The sequence below is a fragment of the Eurypyga helias genome, unplaced genomic scaffold (assembly GCF_000690775.1).
Source record: "Eurypyga helias isolate BGI_N326 unplaced genomic scaffold, ASM69077v1 scaffold42555, whole genome shotgun sequence".
NCBI lineage: Eukaryota > Metazoa > Chordata > Aves > Eurypygiformes > Eurypygidae > Eurypyga > Eurypyga helias.
This window is the reverse complement of record NW_010254151.1, coordinates 38467-52714: the sequence shown is the minus strand read 5'-3', so window position 1 is coordinate 52714 and position 14248 is coordinate 38467. Positions and strand designations below refer to the sequence as shown.

The 14248-nt window shown below is 41.6% G+C and overlaps 1 protein-coding gene across 1 annotated transcript; it reads left to right on the top strand.

Annotated features, from left to right (window-relative positions):
• Positions 1-153: 153 nt before the first annotated feature.
• Positions 154-10586, top strand: TBC1D30 (TBC1 domain family, member 30; the record flags this gene model as incomplete). The annotated part of the gene is made up of 6 exons (XM_010152901.1): positions 154-259; positions 6021-6133; positions 6292-6431; positions 8057-8263; positions 8446-8502; positions 9805-10586. Coding segments are annotated over 6 exons (1405 nt in total), but the record flags the coding sequence as incomplete, so codon positions are not given.
• Positions 10587-14248: the final 3662 nt, after the last annotated feature.

The window sequence follows — 14248 nt, the reverse complement described above, 5'->3', positions numbered from 1 at the left end:
GGCCACCAAGTTAGTCAGGCACGATTGCAATAAACTTAAGAATTAAGGTGACTAATGGAAGCGCATATTTTATGATGACAGAAAGTTCAGTTGTGGTTTGGAGGTGTATAATAATATGTAAAATAAAAAAAACTAACATGTATTTTGATGTAGACAAATAGAGTGTTGTGAAACTGCGGATGAGTTTTACAGTACCATGGGCAAGCTGACCCAGGAGATGCTGGAAGACAGTCTGATTGACAGCAATGAACTCATGCAGGTGAGTAATTGCGGAATAATTATTGTTTGTGGTTTCTGTGCATCCTTCAAGTGCTGATTTCTAACAAATTACATTTTTGTTCAGATACTGCAGAAACTTTTAACTCTCCCAAGAATAAAAGTTTAAGCGAGTTCAGCTATCTTAGTGAAACAAAGAGATGACCTGCAGTTAAAGCTAAAATCTTAAGATAAGTATAGAGAACAACAAGGGTCCATTTGATAAAAGTTGGTTGTATGTTGGCAGCTGAAAGTTTGTTGTGGTATAATGCCCAATTGGATTTACACATGTAAGATGTAGAATCTTTTAGTAGTCATAATTTTTAGGTTGTTCTTTTATGTTTTGTTCAGTTACTTATTACACGGTGTCCTTTTCATTCTACAGAAGCTGTGGGAGATGAGTTTATCAAGTGAGAAGGGAAAAAAATACCCTTCATGATGTAAAAAAAAAAAAAACCAAAAAACAAAAAAACCAGTCCTCAGTGAACAATAAACAAAGACATTTGTAGATAATTGCAGTCCCTGAATTCTTGAACCATACATCATTGTATGACAACAAAGATCCACGTTGTTGTGGGAAAGAAAAGGGCCTGTAGTATTGCAGATAAATTTTTATTTATTTTCACTTTACACTTCTTTTTGTGATATCCTTGAGGTGTTGTCTATTTAGATGTTTTATGAAGACTTCATGCTACAGTTCTGGAACTTTGCTTTTGATGAGTTAGAGCATGATGAGTAAGTGGGTGCAAATAGAGAGCACATAATAACCTGAAACCTTTTACCTGTGATAGGGGAAGGAAAAATGTCAGTCCCAGTCTATGAAGTTGCAGGAGCTTATTAACAGTAGTTAGAAGGTGACTACTGTTACCCGTTATTGGAACCAAAAGTTACTGTCTGGGATAATGCACTTCCCTAGTTGGGTAAAGTACTGACCTGAAGTAAAGAATTACTTGCAGTTCTTTTATTTTTGTTATTGTTGTTGTTTTGCATGATGAGGGAGCTCTAGGGATGGGAGGGGGTGAGCACTGTGGCTTTGTTTTGCTTAAAAAATGGAAATGCAGCTGGTCAGAGGTTCTGTTGCTTTTTAAAGAAGTGTTAGGGTTTCTCACAAGACAGTTCACATATTGAGGTTGTGTGATGAAGGCAGCACAAGTTGATGCCTTCTCATACTCATTGTGTTTCATTCCTGGTCTCAAGGGTAGTACAAATCTAGATGTGGCATTCATGACAAAGAATAATGTTGGGAAAGCTGAAGTGGGCTTTAGTTGACTCTGGATTTCTTTCTTGGCCGTTGTGTGTAATAGAAGACAAGGCAGAGGTAAGATACTGGCTGGAGGGATGGAAGGATCTTTTTGGTTTTTTTACCTGTTGCAATTACAAGTATATTAAATTAGCAGTCTTTTTGTGTTTCAGAAAAAAATAAGCACTTGGTGCAAAATATGTGTGTATTCATAGCGTATATGTGTATTTTGTGACACTGACAGGAGCATCAAGGTAGGACAGCCTTGCCACTGACAAGGAGAATGTGGCAGGTTTAAGTTTTCTGCATAGAGAAGCAGTGTGTTCGGTTTATCTGTGTCCTATCAGCTGAAGAAACTACACTACAGTTTAGACAGCATTCTTCAGGTCAAGGGCAGGCACTAGCAGTGTAGCTGTCCCTCTCTGAGCTCTTCATTCTAGGCGCTCTTTCCTGTATGTGGAGAGAATTAGGTACTGGAAGAGTTTACCATTAGGGGATATGAATGCCACCATGTGTCTGGCTACTGCATTTGAACAGTTTTCTCTATGTTGGAGAAGAACCACTGCATTAATGAAAGGATCCAGGCTACTTGAAGATACTGGGGTTTTAAATTGCTTTAGGCTTTTTCAGAGGAGTCAGCCAGAGATGAATATTTAGACTGCTTTAAGTGTGTTCTTTTTTTTTCCCCCAGTCAAAATCACAGTTGTGAATTTACATCTAATACTTTTTAAAAGGTACCTCAAGGATTAGTATCCTGCTGCGGGAAAGGATTAATATCCTACTCTGCCTCCCCTACCTATTTCAGTAAAGGTTGCTGGTGGCAATCATCTCACTTTTCAAAAAAACACTTGCATGACACTGACATTTGCATCTGAACTACCTGTCCAGGCTGACTTAAGCCAGTGAATAGTAACAGACACTCCTCCTCCACTAGAAAACAGGTTGTGCTCTAAAAGGCCTGTTTCCTTTGGGAGTTCAAGGAGAGAGGTACCACTGATCCTTAAGGGGCAAGTGTTGATAGTCCTCAGTAGATCAAAGGACTCTTCTCCTCATTCTCTCCACCAGCATTTATAGTTGGTGCAAGTTTTTCATTAAAAATGCCTCCCTCCTTCCCATGTGGATAGTACATGTACCTAGGATTGAGGGCTTCAAGCTTTTACAGATTTGGCCCTTGCAGGGCAGGAGTTCTTATGGTGGTGTGCTGAGGGAGAGCATGGAGGGATTGGAGGAGCAATCAGCTACAGCTTCCTCCTTTTTCAGATGGAGCAGTGTAGGTAAACAAAAGGTAAGTGCTGTACCCATCAGGTGCTAGACTGGGTGTGTATTCAGGACTGGAAGTTAAACAAATACAGTATTCAGTAATGTCATTTTACTGGCCTGTTAATAAACTTTGGTTCTAACCTGGAGACAGAAGGCTGAATGCCAGGTATCTGTAGATATTCTAAACTGTGCTAGACTGAGTACACGCTTTCATGCCTTCTCAGAAAGTAAGCATTTTTATAAGCATAGAATCACAGAATGGTTTGGGTTGGAAGGGCCCTTAAAGATCATCTAGTTCCAACCCCGCTGCCATGGGCAGGGACACCTTCCACTAGACCCGGTTGCTCAAAGCCTCATCCAGCCTGGCCTTGAACACTTCCAGGGATGGGGCATCCACAGGTTCTCTGGGCAACTTGTTCCAGTGCCTCACCACCCTCTCCGGGAACAATTTCTTCCTGATATCTAATCTAAACCTCCCCACTTTCAATTTAAACCCATAAACTAATTCATTAAAACATTGCAGGTAGAGGAGATGAGAAGCATCCCTGTGTGTTTACTGTGGTGGAGAGGAACAGGGAATAATCCCTCTGTAGTACCCTAGCTTTTTAGAGTATCTCCCATAGACAGTTATCCTGTTTAATGGTATTCACTGTTAACTTTCTACTTGAGTAGCACTTTGTCTGTTTTTTTTTGTGTTTGGTTTTGCTTTTGTTTTGTTTTTTTAGTGAAAGGGAAAAGAGAGAAAGTGCCTTAAATGACTGTGGGGCAGCTCTTGAGATAAGTGTGTTTGAGCTGTCTGCAAAACTGCTTCCCCTCTTTTGTGAGCCATAGCCATGACGTTCTGTATGGTGTTCTGTTGAGAGTATAGCTGGCTTTGCATTTTCAGGGTAAGTCAAAGGATTGTCAAATGCTACTGATTCAGGGTGAGAAGAGTGTTCTTTTCCTTGTCTCTCTTCTTGTTCCCAGAATCTGTCCCTGATGGCTATAAATAAGGTCGTAAGTTTGGCTGTGTCGTGCTTGGTATGTGTAGGCTGTTTCCCTCTGACACAGTTTTACCAGAATTAACCAAATGGCATCCAAGGCTGAGAACAAACTAGGAACAGGGTACTTTGAAGCATTGCTGTGAGGAGATCACAGGTGTAGACTGACAATATTTTTTTAATTTCCAGTGGAACTTGCCTCAGTGTAAAATTCTTTTATGGATCTTTCAGCCAGGCGGCAAGTGAGGCCTCCAGTTATAATCTGCTAACAAATAATTAAGCTAAAACTGTGTATGCTAAATGAAAGAAATTACACAGCATCTGGAGGAGACACAGACTGGAGACAGGCAAGTGCTAAAAGCATAATCTAAAACATTAGGTGTAAGGAGTAAATGGAGGACTTGGAGTTGACTTTCACTTAAAAGGTAACTAGCATATGGAACGAGTTACCTGAAAAGGTGGTTGACATAGAGAGTAGAAATAAATTCCAGATACACCTCCTTCTCTACGAAAGGCGAGAGTTGAGACAGATGGGGGGAAAAACCAGGAAAGTGTGGTGGAGATCAGACAGACACATTAGGCCAGAGGTAGGTCTTTCTCCAGATCATAAAATTCCTTCCTCTGGTAGACTGCCGGGATATCGCTGTTCAGGTCCCAGAGAGTATTTGTCTTTCACAGTAGCACTGTAGTTTCATGGAGTGGCAAAGCTTCAGTTCCTGCTCTGGGTTTCCGTAGGCATCCTCCTTGTCTTAGAGTCTCTGCATGCCTCAAACTGTGAAAGCGTTTTCACGCAGAAGCCTGCTTAGCTGCACTATTGCCCCATGCCTTGGGCCAGCCAGGAGTGTCCTTCCTGCCTCCTTGCTTACATCATTGCTGTTAGTGAAACTTGGGGTTTTTTTCTTCTGTCAGGAAAGGTCTGGTACTGAACTCATGTTTGCAATTTTCCTTAGTGTATTTAGCACAGACCAGGCATGGCTCAAGAATGGACTATGTAGAAATTGTGCAGAATTTCCTTTCACCTTAATTGAGGCCATTTGCCTTCAGGTGAAAATGTCACTGGCTTAATAGCACAGGAAAAAAATGTGTGTAAGTGAAGATTTCCTGTCATAGCTAATAAGAAATTTTTACATAGTTGTCTTTCATAAGACATTTCATTTTATAGATGGGGAAAAGGTATAATATTTCAGAGCAACTATGAGAAATTATATTTTAGTGGGTATTTTTTTTTCTTTTTACTTCTGACATTGAGTCAACATAGAGAATTGTGTTGTCAGTTATTTGAAAGTCCTGAATAGTTGTAAGTGTACAAAAGCAGGAAATAAAAAAGGCAACTAAAATAGGTAGGGACAAATCAGCGGCAATGTTGCAATGAATGCCATGTGTCTTCATGCCAGGTTTGGCTGGTGACGCACACTCTGTTATTACAATTAAAGCAAAAATAATGCTGAAAGCAAATGCATTTGTAACTATTTATCTTGTTTAACTCTGCATATCAAAGTAAATAAAATGTCTCAGGGTTTTTTTATGGCCTTGTTTTAAGTTCTAGTGACTACGTGTTGAGTTCAGAGAGTTGCTGAGTGGTTTCTGTGTTCACCGTAGAACAAATTCATTTTAAAAAAACAACCACCACTACCCACCCCCTCTGCCTCAAAAAACCCAAACCAAACAAAAAAACAACACACACCCCAACAATCAAAACTGGAAACTGAGAGTAGAAAAGTTAGCTGGATAGTGTTGGATCCTACCTCTTTGGCTGTAAATTGATTTCCTTCACACAAGCTCTTGGGGCTGCTCAGGTAAAGTAATGGTTCTGTTAACAGTCCACATCAAGGGGATCTGTTCTTCCTATCTATGCTAGTGTCAATACCTTATTGAATATTGGAGCAGAAACAGGTCTTCTGGATGATGCCCAAAACCTCAATGATGCATTCATGTGAGTGAAATCATAATTGGAGGAGGAGGATTTCTGGTGTGCTGGCAAGGAGAGGATTGAAAATAATTATTAAATAAGTATAGGAGTTGAAAAGGACCCTACATCTCGTATTATCAGTTCAATTTTGGTTTTTTTCTTCGAACCATGCATTCTTCTAATGAGTCAGTCTTTATTTTTCTTACAGGAAATACTGACTGAATCATAAAACTAGACCATTTCCATTTTCTTATAGCACATAAGAATGCGCAACCTTTAATCCTGCAAGATTGTAAAAGTCTATTCATGGAGAATTCTTTTGTGGGACAGTTAGTTAAAATGATAATTTAAAAATCTGCCTTTTTTTTTTCCCTAGACTGTTTATACCATGGCTCAGTTTCCCTTCCCACAACTGGCAGAATTAAGGGAGAAATACACATACAACATTACTCCTTTCCCTGCATCAGTAAAACCGACTTCACTTTCAGGGTAAGTTTGAAATGCACTACTCATGGCATATAGGGTTATTGTTTACCCTACACAGATAGTGTCCTCCCTTGTATGCCTCTAAAGAAGGCAAAGATGTTTGGTAATGATCACATTTAAGAATATCTCTTTCTTACTTGTCTTATGTTCTCACTTGACAGAAGGCTGGGCAGAACCAGAGACAGTGATGAGGAGAATGACCTAGATGATGAAGACTCAATTGCCAATGCAATTGGCTGTCTTGGACCATTAAGTGGATTTTTAGCACCAGAGCTCCAGAAATACCAAAAACAGATGAAAGGTAAGAGTGCTTTTGTTCATTTTGGAAAATGTAGTTAAATCTGTATGAGCTTGCAGAAAACATCTGTAGCTTCCTTGGTGAACGCTGCCAGGAAAACTGTGGTTTGTATTCATGTAGAGATTACAGCAGGTACCAAACTACTTGCTCGGCGATCCATGAAGTTGTCTTCAAAGTCAGGTTTGAAGGCTATGTATATGCAATAAATGACAGTGTGGGTTAAGGATTTGGCCACAGTAATGGTTAAAAAACTTAGCGTTGCCCACCCACAGAAATAAAAGGAAGCACACGTGGAAAAATCTAAAAACCCTAAATCTGTGCTTATTTTCAAGAAAGCTGTTAGGTAGTCAGCATTCTCTGAAGAGTGTACATGTAGTAAATAATCTTGACCTTTATGAGCATATGCACGGCTGATATTGGAACCTACAGCAGTGAGCGAATTCTGCAGCTCACTTCATGGCCCTTCTGGCCAAGCCTTCAGACTGTTGTACGTTCTGGGTATATTCACATTTTTTTAAAAAAATTGGGCATGGTTTAAGATGTTCTCACAAAATCTTACTCTTTTTCAAGTCCTTCCATAGTGAAATAAAATTTCAGACAGAACTGGACGTTCACCTGTGCAAGCTCTACAAACAGAACAAAATTCTGATCCATGCAAGTCAAGCAGATCATTTGTTAACTTGCAGCAGCCTCTACAAAATGGCACCGGATCAACAGTGATTTTATCATATCCTGGCAGAGGTTATAGTTATTTGTCCAAACCCACCCCCCAAAAAAACCCCAGACTGGTGTAAGACTCACCGTTACCTGATTACACATCATCATTCTTGCGGCTTGGTTTCACTGAGACCTATGAACTACAATTTTCCTCTTGATTGCTGTGGTGTTTTGTTTTTCCCTTCCTGAGGGGCTGTCAGTCTTTACCTGCTGCGTCAAGCCAGCACTTAGTCAGAACATCAAACTGCTGTTGCAAACTAAGCCGAAGACAAATAAACATCCCTTGAAAAAGAATTATCCCCTTGACCCTGGGGTGCCAGTTTGGTGTTGCATCAGGAGCAGCTGTGAAAATAAATTGTGCTGCAGCTGTTGCTCTGCAGCTGTTGGTCAGAGAGGCTCTCAAGTTGCCTGATCCTCAGCTGCTCTGCCCCTATCCCTTTTTGTTACTAACAGCTTTCTCCCTGTGGTGCTGTAACTGGTTCTTGGTGGTATCACTAGGTTGGTTGTGGAATGTCATGCCTGCTTGGCTGTACTGTATTTTATAACTTGCGTTGTTAGCCTTCTCTTTGACCAACGGAGTGTCTTTAATGATCGGTTTCTGAGTTATGTTAGTGATGGTTTGATGTACTTTCGGGTACTTGAAGAACTTTGCATTGCTCTGTTAATTATTTTTGTACTCTTCAAGTGCCCCTCAAGCCCTTGCTGTTCTCAAGCAATAGTCCTAGAAATGTAGTACTACCCATTATAAATAGTGCAGCTTTGTTAAATATACATATTATGGTCCATTTTTAATTAAAGCCTACAGTTAAATAAGGCAGTAGGAATCAGACGTAGTCTTCCATTGTAGATAATCTGCGGAACCCTTGAGTATGCCAATTTACTCATCATCACTTTATTTCCACTCTGTGCAGATCAGAATGAAGAACAAAGTCTGGGTTCCAGTAACATTGCAGAATTAAGTCCAGGAGCAATAGACTCTTGCCGAAGCGAGTATCACGCTGCTTTTAACAGCATGATGATGGAGCGTATGACCACTGATATTAATGCACTGAAAAAGCAATATTCTAGGATAAAGAAGAAGCAGCAGCAGCAGGTTCACCATGTGTATATCAGACCAGGTAACATATCAAAATATGCTTTGTTTTTTACAAGCTAACTTCATCACAGGAGACAAGGCAAATAAGATTCTTTTACATTTAGCCACGTAGACAAACCAAGACTGATGGGATATGTAACACATTAGTGGTAAAGTATGGACAGATTGTAAATGCAAAGGTGTTGTTTTTTCTTCTTTTGTCAGGATCTGAAGATGACGATCCTGGGATTTTTTTAGGTCCCAGGGACCAGCTGAACAATGGTATTTAAAAGTGTCTTTGCTGTCTGGGTGAATTGTGTTGATCTCTCTGATTAAAAACTTGACATCTTTGGCATTCTTGGAGTTGACATGCTGATGCACTGGAAAAAGGGAAATGGGGAGATGAGTACACTTCAGACAAAGTGGCAGGTAGATTCATAGCTGGTCCATATTGTCCTAACTCCTCCGAGTTCATCTGGGCATGGTAAATTATGCAGCTAAAGAACTGGCTTAGGTGTTTCATTGTGGCTGATAACAATACTGCTGCAATAATCGAGTTGGACATCAGCCCGTTATTTAACAGCCCACATTACGGAGCCTGTTTCCTCAGTCAGCAAACTCGGCAGTGTGGGAGTTAGCATGAGCAGCACAGCTGGAGGTTTTAGTGGGTGTGCAAGCTGAACACAGCTCTCCCCACTCAGATGTCATCTTTCTGAGCTGGCATTGGAACTATGCAGATGGATCACTGTGGAGAATTTTTATTCTTCTTCTAGATTGTCTAAACTTGTCCTAGCAGGAGCATTTCAATACACAGAGCTGCAGCTTTTCATTAACAATAACATAATTTGTAAGGAAAGGTGGGTTTTTTTGAATATTGGCAAAGTATTTGCTTTAAACGAAGGCTGTAGCCAGCAGAGACAGTGCAAACAGTAAAATGTTGATTCCCAAGGATTGCCAACCCCCTCCTCAAACGCAAACCTTTCTAATCTCACTAATCATGGTGCGGGGCTGGGTTTGTGGTTTAATCAAACTGTCATCTAACTACCTAATTCTGACTCTACTGCTCTGGTTTAATAACAACACCTAATAGAAAATAATTGATGTGGTTTATCCATTAAAAATACATTGATTCTTTCTCCAGTCACACAAGCCTCATGGAGAGGCTTATTTGACTGACCTCATGTAGGGACTGAATTGCCTCTTACAGTTGGAAGAGAAGTGAAGGGGAAAGATCAGAAGCCAATGTTAATGTTAAACTATCACTTACACTTACAGTGCAATTCCAAAAGTGGAGAAGCTATTTTAGTTATGACTTATTTTTGTGGTATTCCTGGCTGGTGACTTTTCCATAGGTAAGAAACTGGGAGAGAAGGACAGGAAAGCTTTATTATAGAAGTTCCAGCTTTGTGTTTGACTCCAAGATGTAAGAGAAATTCAGTGGTTTCGGCTTTTTTAAATAGAAGTCAGTCTTACAGATGTTTGCTATACCTCAAGAAAGTTATCAAATTTGGTGTTGGATTTTTAGAACATTAATTTGTTTTGATCTTTACCAGTACAGTGTTTCTTCTAAACACTTTCTTTCAGATAAAGGGCCAGTTACCAGCCTCCTCCCATCTCAGGTAAACCATTCCCCGGTGATAAACCACCTCCTTTTAGGAAAGAAGATGAAATTGAATAACAGATCTCTCAAAAATGCTGTTATTCACATCCCAAGTCATGCCACAGGGAAGATGTCTCCCATTCCCCAAGAAGATCTTAAAACAAAACTGAACTCTCCGTGGCGCACTCACATTAGAGTTCATCGAAAGAATATTGCTAGGGCCAAAGGCCATCTGGGCTACGGGGATACCATAGGGCTAATAGACGAGCAGGGCGAGAGCTGTAAAACAAACAGTCCTGGTGCGAAGGTGGAGAATTCCAAACATTCTGACTTTGGAGAAAGAGAAGGAGGTGGTTTGGATGATAGGACTACTCGAAAAGCTGACCCGCAGTCATCTGATCCAGTCTCTACGGACAGCAGCACAAGCATGTCAGTGATTCAGCTAAAACTGGAAGCACTAGAACTCGCCTCAGATAACAAAACTGATGCTGAGTCAACATCCCATCCGTCCTGCCAGCCACGATTGTCCGAGTCCTCTAGTTCATCCATTGACAGTGGAAACCTGGCTAAATCTCCTCAGCCTGGGAACCCAAAGCCACAAGTCTTCAATCCTTTTCCCAGTGTCAAGCCTCTTCGAAAGTCAGCTACGGCCAGGAATTTAGGGCTGTACGGCCCCACTGAAAGAACACCAACAGTACACTTCCCACAGATGAGCAGGAGTTTCAGTAAGTCTGCCAGTGGCAACAGTGGGACCAGGAAACGATGACATGCTACTACCTGGCACTTTGTTTCTGACAGCAACAAAAAATTTGTATTGGTTTGGGATTTTTTTTAATGTGTGTGTGTGTATGTGTCCCAAAGCATTTCTGATCTTTAATGGGGACAGAAGTGGTTACCAGACGTATAAATATGTCTATTTGAAAATTGTGCTCCTGTGTTGTTATGGGATAGATTAGTGAAGATGCACTCTGCCTAACCTATTGTTGATTCTGATGGTTCTGTGGTAAAAATTGGTTTGCAGCGTGAAAAATACAGTTTCTTTAAATCTAACCCAGACGTAGAATCACCAGCTGCCTTTTGACCCCTCAGTCCCCCATGGCTGCCTCCTCTCTCTTTCAGAGCTCCAAGGACAAATTGTCTGGTGCAGCAAAACTATAAACCAGTTTTTATGGCTGTTACAAAGCTTCCCCGTTAGACCTTGTCATCATGCTCTGGAGCAGTCATGGCTAACAGAAGCACGAGCAGCCCTGGCTATCAAAAGTGCCCCTTTGTGTCTGACGTTACCACTTACCTACCAGGCCGTCTGCCTTCAGACATTCTTGAGCAGCATTCTGTGCTGCTTTTCCCGCAGCAGTCCCCTGCTGATACAGTTTTTGATACAAATGTCATCAGGGAGCACGAGAACAGCAGACACAAGTCCATCCACAACACCGGTTTGCTCCTTTTCTGTTACGTGTGTACATACATACATTTCTGTTACTGCTGGAGAGTTGCAGCACTGCAGAGTTAGGAATTAGGTACAACTGTATGTGTAGCTGTATGAATATTATGGCACATCTTGGCTTCAGTGGATTTGAAAGCTATTATCTAGATTACAGACTTGTAATTAAATCATATTTGCCAGCTTAGCACTAGGTTAAAATACATGAATGTTCCAAAGTAGTTTAGGATTTTAAATGCTATAGGTAGGGTGCTTAGATACTTGGAGTGCCCCTCACTGTTAAAAGCCAACACGTCAGCCACTGTGTAAGTGGGGTGGAACCACGGGACTGCCATGGGCTCCCGTGGCTTGGTTTTTGCTTGGGCTGACAGAGCCGTGGCAAGGCGATGAGTTGAGTTTTGGCTTCCAAATTAAAAAGCAAAGCTGCTCAATACCATAAGGCAAGTCTTTTTTTTTTTTTTTTAAATATATATGCATTAAACAGGCAGAGAATCTAAATGCGAATAATTCAACTTCAGGGTTATAAAATAACGCACGCAAAAAAATTCTGCTTGCTTTTAAAATATTACAGCTCTGCTGAATTCTGTGGATTGACTGTCGTTCATTACCTTACTACTTCCAAGTTTCCTGTGACGTGAAAGTGCTGTTACTGTAAACCGGAGTAAAAGCAGTAACGAGGAATCAGCACCACTGTATGCTATATCTTACTGCCGCGTTTGCAAATTTGACAAAGAATTTTAATACATCATTGTCTATTAATGTGCCCTATAACCTATAGAATGTGATAACAGGTTTGCTGTCTACCCGAACTTATAAGCTGTACCATATACCCTCTTTATTGTTGTGGGGACAATTTTATTTTGTTGTTCTTTTATACAAGTGTGTGCATATAAAATAATATACACTATGAACACTATAAATATAAGACAGATGTAGATCAGATCTTGCCCCTGCCTTATTTTCAGGTTACGGTAGTCTTGTCACTAATGATTATTTATAGCACTAAGCAAATATAAAATGACATAGAATTTAGTCACTGATCACAGATTCTGTGAGAATTGTTTCTGCCTTGATTTAGAAGATCTGGACTTCTCCAGATTTTACTGTGAGTTGTTTGCCATGACTTTTCTTAGCATCAGTGTATCACGCGCCTGTATACTGAACCCGTGAAAATAAAAGGACTGTCACTCTGCAAAAACTGCTAAAATGTCACCGGTACGTGCATGAATTTTTAACGTCAAGATATGATTAAGCAAGTTTTTTACGGCTGTTGGTCCGGGGAAAGAAATGCCAATAGAATACTAATTCTGTCAATCCAGGCCTAATCAGTAATTGACAACCATGCTCAGAGGGTCTCGTACTCATGCTGTTATGATCGAGGTAAAGGAACCACAACAACTCAGTGCATTACTTTGATGAAGTTTGCTGCAGGAAACTTCCTTTCAGTACTGCTAGATGTGAAACTGGAATGTCATTTTGGCTGTTCAGTACCTCAAAGGATGTTCGCTCTTTACCTGAAATCTGCCTGTTGAACATACAGCGAGAGCAGCCTCATCACTTGGTACTGAGATGGAACATTAAGATGAGGTCCAGAGAACCAGGGAACTCCAGAAGAGTTTCCAACTATTTTTCCCTGAGGAATCCCTTCAGCAAATGAGGTTAACCCTCAGACTTCTAATCTGTTGCACACTGCCACAACATGTATTTTAAACCACGTGATGCTGTTCATACAGAAATAAGGTGAGTGGTTTCACCATTTTGTGGTTTTCCGTGACCTTGCCATGAGTTACCCGGTGCCTGTCCACAGGCAGCAGTGGCAGGGCATCAGCGTCATCATCTGCCACCAGCTCTGCTGAAGATCGAAGAGATGAAAATTCTTCCTAATGGATCTGGTTGGAAGGAGTCCAGAGGAGGGCCATGGAGATGATCAGAGGGCTGGAACACCTCTGCTATGGAGACAGGTTGAGAGAGTTGGGCTTGTTCAGCCTGGAGAAGAGAAGGCTCTGGGGAGTCCTTATTGCAGCCTTCCAGTACCTGAAGGGGCTACAAGGAAGGTGGGGGTGGGGGTGGGGGCTTTTTACAAGGGCCTGTAGTGACAGGACAAGGAGGAAGGGGTTTAAATTGAAAGTGGGGAGGGTTAGATTGGACATCAGGAAGAAATTCTTCACAGAGAGGGTGGTGAAGCACTGGAACAGGTTGCCCAGAGAAGCTGTGGATGCCCCATCCCTGGAAGTGTTCAAGGCCAGGCTGGATGGGGCTTTGAGCAACCTGGTCTAGTGCAAGGTGTCCCTGCCCCTGGCAGGGGGGTTGGAACTAGATGATCTTTAAGGTTCCTTCCAACCCAATGATTCTGTGATTCTATGATCCTTGTCCTTGTCAATGCTTTGTTTGTTCCGGCTTCACTCGCTTTTGGTTGAGGGAAGATTTGTTCAAGGCAGGGGGTCGTCATGAAGCCCTGAAAGTGCTTTGAGATGTGCAGTCCTCCCAGAGAAACACCTTTAGCTCGTGTGGCATCAACCAGCAGGGACCAATCGGGTGACTGTTTTCTTGAGCACCCAGAAACCTTTGTGTTCAGAAACCTGTGCGTTGGTGACAGCGCCTGGGAAGGCGTACTCCTCCAGCAGGGCCGTCTGTGAGAAGGCTGGGTCCAGCACACTCCAGGAAAGTACATGTCAGAGGGGCAATTCTGTCTTCTGCACAACCTTCCGTGCCTTGTACAGGCTGACTTTTTGACTGACACAAAATATTTAACAAGATTTGGGATGCAGAAGTGGTTTGCAGTGTAAGACCACATCAGGCTAGCTGATGCTCACCCAGGTTCCCCCAGCCTGCAGGACGCCATTTCAGCTGTGCTTCATCCCACAAGCAGCAAACAGCACTTACTGTCCCACCACAGGTTTAACAAGAACCACAAACCTTTCCAAGCTCTGATAAAATCGTGTCAAACCGCACTGCTTACCCCAAGGAAGTAGGCAGGAGTGGTGGTG